Source organism: Scatophagus argus, chromosome 11, assembly GCF_020382885.2.
Source record: "Scatophagus argus isolate fScaArg1 chromosome 11, fScaArg1.pri, whole genome shotgun sequence".
Lineage (NCBI taxonomy): Eukaryota > Metazoa > Chordata > Actinopteri > Scatophagidae > Scatophagus > Scatophagus argus.
The window spans coordinates 7,502,236-7,511,354 of NC_058503.1; the positions used below are offsets into that span (position 1 = coordinate 7,502,236).

The 9,119-nt window shown below is 40.6% G+C and overlaps 1 protein-coding gene across 16 annotated transcripts in view; it reads left to right on the forward strand.

The window, feature by feature from the left end:
• Positions 1-4,568, forward strand: part of lmo7a (LIM domain 7a) — a 47,374-nt gene extending 42,806 nt beyond the window's left edge. For 11 of the 16 annotated variants that reach the window (XM_046403315.1, XM_046403313.1, XM_046403316.1 and 8 more), the window contains 7 exons: positions 886-941; positions 1,096-1,254; positions 1,609-1,786; positions 2,040-2,351; positions 3,078-3,186; positions 3,656-3,758; positions 3,845-4,568. In XM_046403315.1, the coding sequence (XP_046259271.1) occupies positions 886-941; positions 1,096-1,254; positions 1,609-1,786; positions 2,040-2,351; positions 3,078-3,186; positions 3,656-3,758; positions 3,845-3,867 (940 nt within the window). In that variant the 3' untranslated portion in view covers positions 3,868-4,568. The remainder of the gene's footprint in view (positions 1-885; positions 942-1,095; positions 1,255-1,608; positions 1,787-2,039; positions 2,352-3,077; positions 3,187-3,655; positions 3,759-3,844) is intronic. The other 5 variants (XM_046403324.1, XM_046403325.1, XM_046403319.1 and 2 more) reach the window with 4 other exon arrangements.
• The last annotated feature ends 4,551 nt before the right edge of the window (positions 4,569-9,119 follow it).

Below are 9,119 nucleotides of genomic sequence, written 5' to 3' on the forward strand. Positions count from 1 at the left end.
TACAGTTAGTAGAGTGATTGTGTATGGATTTGTCAAACTGCATCTGCAGTTAAACTCAAAAGATGTGTGTACCCAAAAGGATGAGGGTTGTGTATAAACGGATATTTATGATATACATATATATATTTATGATTTACAAGATAAACAGTTCATAGAAGGAGTTATAATTGCTGCCACATGAAGCACTTTCCAACTGTTACAACTACATTATGATGTGTTATAAGCAACTTATTAAATGTACTTATAAATGCTACATAGGGAGCCTGAATAAATGTTGCTGTCATGTTAGTCCCTTCACGTTTTCAGCTCCAAGTTCACCTTCTCTAAATAATTCACTGTGCCAGAAGGTATCTTGGCACTACAGTTTGTTCTTGCCTGAATTGTGCAGAAACTGCCAAAAAAATATCTCACACGCATGTAATCCTGCCAAACAGCACAACACCAGTTTTCTAACAGACAAGAACAGTTTGTGTCTAACGTGCATGTCAGGTAGCAGTACAGTGGATGCATAATTTAACATCACATATGTCAGTAAATCATGTTGTTCTTTCATTATATTTACTTTATACTTTACTGTATGCCTGATGTGTCCAGTTATTCACAGCATTGTCTGTCTTTATTGATGGAATGAAATTGTCCTCCAATCCTCCAGCAAGTGGGTTAGATCTCCAGCTGAGATGAGAATTACCTGTGATTGGTCTGCAATCAGCACTTTCCCATTATAACCTTTAAAAAAAAAATACACTATGAGTATGTGGTGGAAAGAGTTTTAAAATATATGGCTTCTATAAAAAAAAAAAAAAAGAAATGAGATCCACTAAAAGCATGATTACTTTAATTGTAATTGTTCCTTTTTTTAATCACGTTTTTGCTTTTGTTTGACAGGATGAAATCCAAATCATCTCCACAGCTTGATGAAGATGAAAAACCTCAGTGGAAAGGTTTGTTTTCTTGATTTCCTGTATTTCTCAGTTCATTATTTGCTCCTATAAATAAGATTAAATTAAAAAGGGAATTGATTGGGTCACTTTTTTTAATAAGTGGCTCCATGTCCAAATGCTTTTGCACACACATGTGGGCTGTACTCTACTGTAGATGTGCATGTGCAGCCGGGGGGCATGACTCACTGGCTGCTGGAAGAGCAGCAGAGGAGTGCATGTGACAAACAGGCCCGGAGTCAGAGGGCTGCATCGGAGCTGGAGATGGAGAGGAGAAACATCCTCAATGCCATGAGATACAGAGAGCCAGAGAGAGGTGGGCTCGGCCCCTCGGATCAGCTAATCAGTCGATTATGGCACATAGCAAATCAAAAGCAATGTTTGATTAACAGCCGATGAATCAAACGGTAAATCAAACAGTCATCCAGAAGATAAAAATGCTAGAGAACACAATTAATTGGTCAACTGTGGTGCATTGTTGCTTCCATAATTCAAGTGGCTTCAAAACTAATTTAACTAGACTATAAAAACGCAGGATCTACATCATCCCAATGTCTTTATGTCCCATTTTTTCCAATCTCTCTCCAGTCGTGATCTATTTTCGACTTCTCAGAAACTTTTCATTGCCCCGAGACATCATTTTTAGTTTATCTCTCCTCTCTGGGTGCAGTGACCGGCAGTGAAGTGGGTGAGAAGAAAGGTCAGCAGTCCGTGTCTCAGGCAGAGGCGGAGCGGCAGCAGATCCTGAATGAGATGAAGAAGAAGACTCCACTGCTGACGGACAGCAGCTGGATTCGCCAGCGGCCCTCCAGCACTGTCAAAGAGAGCGACATGCCACCCATGCGCAGGTGCAGTCAATGCAGCATTTATGAGCATAAATGGTGGTGGTTTGCTTTTAACTCTTACTAATGTCCTGTTAATGTCTGTCGTGTGCTGAAATGAAAACATTTGTTAGTCTGGCTACCACTCAGTGGCCTTGGCAAATGTTGTTGAAAAAATTTTAAAGTAAAAACAATTGCCATTGGTCCTTTTGGTATCTAGACATATTAAATGCGTCTACTAACTGGCTAACTGCGGGTGTGGCGTTGGTTGGCTTTGCAGAGGTGAGTCTCTTGACAACTTGGATGCCTACAATCCCTGGCGCTCATCATGGACATCCAGAAATAATTCTTATAGCCAAAACTACACCCGGCCTCACTCTGCCCTGTCCGGCAGCACTTACTCTTGGGGGGCCCAGCGGCCCAGCTCCTCCACCCTGCCTTCCTCTTACTCCATGGGCTCCCTCCGAGGTGGGGCAGGAACCCCTTCATCCCCACGGTCCCAGCAGTCGCCCTCCCCCTCACCCTCTTGTCCGTCACCCACTCCCTCTCCGGAGCCCATGGCTGAATCAGGCGCCTCTCAGCAACAGAGCAGGTAAAATCAACAATGCTGCTTTGCATAACACCCCCAACAAGCTGCCTCTAACCTCTCACTGGTATACTGGGTTGCATAATCACAGTCTAGATGGTGTTGTTGTAAGTGGTGGTAAAGGGTAGCTGAACCTAAACTGTTTTCACTAATATGCTGTTGCATATGGTGTTGTTTTATGTGACATTCTTCATCCATTTACAGGTTACTCAGACTATTCCCTGCATTCTTTTTTATTATTTTATACAGATTCAGCTTTTCAGTTTCACATGCACATGTAGTATTGTTTTGCGTTTGTGTGTTTCTGTGTTCATGTGTTTGTGAAGTGATTTTAAGAGTTAGTCTAATATGTTTTTTGTCAAATTCATTCCCTTTAAATTTTAATATTAAATTTTAAAGCATGTTATTTAAGAAATTCTTATAGGTGACTGAACAGTTGAATCAGAGTTATAAAATGCTGATGTTCCCAGAAAGTTTTATTGGAGCCATGTTCACTAGCTCCACAGCTATGTTCCATTTTAGCAGAGGATAAAACTGATCCTCATCCAATTTTAATGTTTAACAGAAACCAGTATTGGCCAGATTTCTTACTGTAGCAAGCAAATGATTTATCAGTTTAACCCTGTGCTGTACCAGTGTGAATTTGTGTTCTGTGTGTGCATATGCATTACATGCATGGATCATGCTTGTATGCTTAGCTCTCCAATCACAGCTGTACGTTCTGTAATCCAGGTCAGTGAGTGGCAAGAAAATCTGTACGTTCTGTGACACCCCGCTGGGAAAAGGAGCAGCCATGATCATCGAGTCCCTCGGGCTCTGTTATCATTTGGGCTGTTTTAAGGTGAGAGCTGGACTCCTGCTGGCCCTGGGGCACATCTACGGCACAAATTGGCCAGTCCTCAGAAAAATAACCTAATCCCTTCACGCTCTTTTTCTTTTATTATTAACGTGGTAAATCCTGGTGAACCCTGATCCCGGGTCCCGATCCCTTTGCTGCTGAGCAAAGTAGATTTTCTGTGCCAATGTATGCAAACTAATCAACTCCTCACTTTGTTTCTTTGTACAAACACTCTCATTGTTGATCTCTTCTGGAACTTTGGTCCTCACTTGAGTTTGGTGTCCTGCATCTGAACAGTGATCCACCCTGTCAGTCTTTGTCATTTATTCTTTTTCCTTCACGTTTCTCCTTTCATACACGCAGTGAAGAGGCTTATGTCTGTTTTCATCCCTTCGTCTTTGGCCTTGGACCCTTCGGTCTAGTTTTGACTGGTAGCTTTTCTTAAGCTTTTCTCTTTCTTAAACTTCCTCAGTGTATCGACTGTAAGTCTGACCTCGGAGGATCGAAAGCGGGAGCTGAAGTCAGAATACGAAACAAACAGCTCTACTGTAACTCCTGCTACATGCGATTTAAAAGTAAGTACATGATCAGTGTGATCAGTGTGGTGATGCGATGTTTTTGGCTTTCTTCAAGTGTCATATTGCTGTTTGTTTTGTTTTAGCTGGCCAGCCAACCTCTATGTGACGTAACAGTACTCCAGCAGATTGATGAAGAAACTACTTGTGACAACAACCCGTGAACATTTAAGTCAACGTTGACTCCAATGTAAAACAGCAGGAACTCTTGGTTTGGACATACTCTCATTTATTACTCTAGAAAAGTTTACTCAGTGATAAGAATTATATTTGTGTTTTTTTTTTTCATTTTGTGATTGAGAGGGTAAAGCTTGCAATGTTATCGCCTTTAAATGTGTTTATATCGCAAGTATTACAGTTGTACAGTTACAGGGTTCCGCATGCTCCAGAGTTTTTAAATGTTTTAGCTGCAAAACTAGTCGAAATGTTAAATTGTGTGCAAGAATATTAAGGCAGATCTTTGTAATGGCTTTCACCAAGAAAGATTTTGGGCACTGAGAGGAATTTTCAAGGAAAACTGCAGAATCATCTTCTTGTTCATGCTTCCTTTTCTGCTCGTGGTATTAACAAGTTTTGTCGACCAAGTTATTCTTATTATGTCATGTGCCTTTTTGTTTGTAACAGAGAGAAGTAATTAAGATTATTCTTTCTAAATATATTTAAAACCGTCTGCTTGGATAGCATTTGCCTGGAGTTTTCACTGATAGATGGAGGATTGTACACCGCAGCAGGTTTCCGTGTGAAGAATATATCATGCTGAATGGCAGTGAGGCACACAGTAACATTTGTAAATAAAATGACTAAATGCTCTCATGTTCTTCCTGTACTTTTTTTCTGCAGTGAAATTGCATAATTTTTTGTAATGATATTCCAGCATATGATGCAAGGCTTTTTCCTGCCTCTGTAATCACAAATCATTATACTCCTCTTTTCCTGCCTGTCCCTCTCACTTTCTGTTTCTCTGTTGCACCACAATCGTAATGGAAGGAATTTCAATGAGCTTTTGTGCAAAGGTTCAGAGGACCTGCCTGCTCTGTGTTCTCCAAAGCCAATTTGTCATGCATATTTCATTCAGCATGCATGCATTACATTTGATTACGCTTTGATAAGCTATTTTCTTAATGTATTCTGTCATTTTAGCTGTTTCATGAAATCATATCTGCATAAACATGTCTTGAATATTCATATGATTAGGGATGCTCCTGATTGCACAGTTCACAGCTCCCAAATGCACTCAAACAGCAAGGTAAGAAATTGTCCTCGTTTCCCATGAATGGATATCAGCTCAGTTGAAGCAATATACGAAAATGATTGGGCCAAATATAAATTTGCTCTGTATTCTTGAGGTGAAGCACAAACAACCCCCAGAGGCAGACATCTCAAATTCTTAGATTCCATTTTTAGATTTTTCTTGGCACTCTCATGGCAGTCAGAGATTTTAATCCTTATGCTTAGAAAACAAGCACTGCCTGAATGGCGCCAAACGGAGTTGAGTGGCTGAGAAATATAAAACCTTTCAGTATAAGTACCCCTTCTTTTTCCTCCAAAGCCAAGGCCACAAGCAGCCTTTATGGAAGGTTTTGACATAAAGAATCGAATGGTGTGTGTGTGTGCTGTGGCCGACAGAGAAGACTTTTGATTGGCTGCTCAGAAGAAAAGGCGCCTTCAAAGACATGGAACACAGATGGATGAGCTTAGATATGCCTGTTGTACCCTCCATCAAAAAATTATTTCCCACATCAACAGCTCAGTGTGTTGCTTTTTGTAATGCATGTCTATGAGAAGGAAAGAGTTCACCTTTTTTTCAGGAGATTTTCAGTCAGGCCTGTGCTGATGATATTTCGCTTCACAATCAACACACAAGACTCCAGTAATCATGCTGCATTTCCACACACATATTTTTAAGCTTGGATGGAGCTTGGACTTACCAAAAGGGGGCACTGTGATCTAAGTTTTATCAAGTGGAAGACTGCAGCTGGTTGTTAACTGCTGTTGCTTGCACTCATCAAGCATGACATTTATGAGAAGTACAGATGCAGTGTTCTTTAGAAGTTGTAGATAAAAAGCATAATTTCTTATGGAATATCTCATAACATTTTGTGGTTTGTGGTTTAGAATTAATTAAATGTGACAATTTTTTTTATCAGTGACTTGGCTTTCTTGCATTCTTGCTTTCAATTTATCAGTGAAGAACATTTGAAAAACCTAACAGTGTTTGATTAAAGACATCAAGACAAGCAGCACCTCCTGCCATTTGCCACTTAAAAGGAATGCCTCTCGCACTTTATAAAGGCCATCAGGTGCTAATTCACCTGCAGCTTGAACTGGTGCTATAATTAGTCATGTAATTGCAGACACTGTCTCACCAGACCTGTTGCTGGGGCTTACAGGCAATGTGCGTATGGCTCGAGGCGCCGTCATAAAGTTATCCACAGGGATTAAAGAAAATGGACTTTAAGTAAACCTATAAATTCCCAGAGCATCGAGGTTAACCTGTGAGAGTATTCTAAATTCACGGTAGCAGAGTTAATGCTCAGTGGGGAATCATTAACCATGAAAAAGAGGCAACAATCTAATAAATCGCTGAAAATGTGAGCAGTCAGTGGCTTAACACGTCACACGGCAGTGGAAATACAACCTTCACGGTAGTTTTGATGTACCGAGTGATGACTGCTCGGGATGGATTTAATTACGGCACATCTGCAGCTATTGTAAATAATTTGACATTGTTTCTGACAGTAGGTAAAGCTGAATGTGGTGTGCATGGAAATTGTAGGTAATACCTATACTTACTACTATATCTAATGTTCTCCTAGGTTTTTATTTTAATTCTTTATTTAAGAGCCATCTTGAAACTAAAAGGTTTCCCATTTAAAAAAGGGTTGCAACTTTTAGGTATCCTGTTGTGCTTCTTTTACTTTTACAAGAATTATCAGTCAGCAGTTTCCCTTCTGTCTGGGCTACCTGTAGTGCAAAAAGTGAAAATGCTATGATAGTTGCCACTTAAGTGTTCTTCTTGGCAGGCACAGATGGCTATCAATTGTTGATTATCGACAGATAATCACCTCCCATCTGCAGACATGAAAAACATTTTTTCCAACTTGTTTACAGGTATTGATCTGTGACCTTTTGCTCCATGAGGAAATGATCAGCCTTGATCCCCAGTTGTTCTCATTATGAATGCTGACTCAAATCATTAATTAAAAGTGAATATGGCCAATTCACACAAGCAGGTTAGTACCCTGCAGATGATAATTAAACATGTCTCATCATGAGTAATCCTGTCCTGCTTTGTTATACCTGACTGTTAACATTTTGACAAGACATTTTGCACCTAGGCTTTCTAACAGCGTCTCTACAGGGGAAGAAACTACTTACTCACTTACCCTGCGTGGAAGAAGATTCCGTGCAGCCATTCTACAGTCGGGAACAAGTACATCTGTGATTTATTTTCATGAGCTCTCTGAATTATTTTTGTTGCTGTACTCAGTGTCTGAGGAGGGAAGTGTATCACTGGCAATGAGATGCACTGGAGATGCTTTTCCAGTTGGTGGGGAATGGCAAGGGAGTGTAGTAAGTGTTACATGGCTCTGAAATGATAAGACCGCATGGTCGCAGCTGGGGCACGCTGATATGCTTGAGACTGCATTATGCCCAGGGTGACAGGGGACCACATCTTCTGTCCTCATATTAATTCACCCTGCTCCAGTCCTATAGCTGAGCATGAGCTGGAATACTGATTCTTCTTTTCCACTCTTTTTTTGGTGTTTTGGGGTGTATGAAGCAGGCCAAGATGAACACAGGAGAGAAGTAATTTACCGAGACCGAGTACTATCAAATTTATCCTGATATTGTACACCACTCACATTTTATATTCGGAGCCTTGATGCAGTAGTACTACCTGTTCATTAAAGCAACACCACCTCACAGTTTGCCACATCTGTTCAAGCATTACCCTAACAGGAAGACAGATGTTGCATGTTACTTGTAATCACACTGAACAATGCAGAATTTACTTAATGAGTTGCAGCAGCAGGCACACCAGTTGACTTGGAAAGGTGTACGAGTCCACAAATGGGAACTGCAGTGCCTGTCTGTCACAAACTGACAGAGACGTCATGCTGAAGTTCATCCCAGACCCCCATCACCCCTGCCTCTGCTCCCAAACCCTCGTCTTCAGCAAGCATTGAAGTTAATTAGAAATTTATCAGAGGAAAACTTAAAAGAGAGGGTGACACACTCAAATCTGCCCTTCATTTGATGTCAGGAGAATAATTTTGACATTTGCACTGCACACATTGCTACAAAGACAGCCAGGGTGACATGATGGATGTCCTGTTTGTACCTGCCACCCACAACATCCAGCCCACCGTCATACTCACATTAGCTGATGCAGATATGTCCTTTACTCGAATGTAATTATATATTTTTCAGTTCCGCTGTTTACAACATTTACATCAGGCACACTGCAAACATATCAATATCACCCAACTGTCTCTACTGTATGTTACCTTCTGCCTTAACCTTTTACTGTCACGCCCCTCACCCCCACAGTATCTGACGATACCTAATACTTTGCCTGTAATTGTCTTACAGAACAAAGTAACACTAAGAAAGCCTGTCAGGATTTCTGTTACAGAGTTAAATCATGCAAAAAGTTACAGATGCACACACATCCAAAGGCAATGAATATTTGGTGGTGGACAGCAGTAAGACTACAAGTGAAAAATAGACTTAATGCACTAAATAATGCTCCTATTTACATACAGTATGTTCATGGGCTCATCATCTAGTGTGCTGACTCCATTTTCACCAGTTTTTCAGCAGAATGAAGTGGTGACTGAAGTACCATCCAGGAGCTAAAGAGGTCCTGGCTTTCAGAGGAGCATTCTGTTCCTAATATATCCTGGTGTTCACTAAACTTGTGAAAAATCCTGCTTAGTTCTGGAAATATATTAGTATTCAGTCTAACATCAATCTTATGATGTGTTTCCATTCCATTAGAAAAAGTCTTTTTGCCTCTCTAAGAGGGATGGTGTTACGAGGACAATGCTGCTGCTTTATTTCCATGTTCTGTACAGGGATCATCAGCAGGTGATCATGCAAGCTTCTTGTCAGGGACTTGCTTGTGCTTCAGCTCTGGTCTTTCTTTACATCATTATGCGGAGGCGAATCAGCATCATATTATGAACGTAGAAATTGAATAAAAGTGTAAGACCCTTTTGGTCCCAGGCTTTTCATTTTGAGTCAAGATTGAAACGTCAAAGAGACGTAACTCTATGAGCTAACTCATAGAGTTAATGTCAATTGGCTAACAGACTGCTGCTGCTGCTTCATTTCAGATGTTATGTCACCATAGTA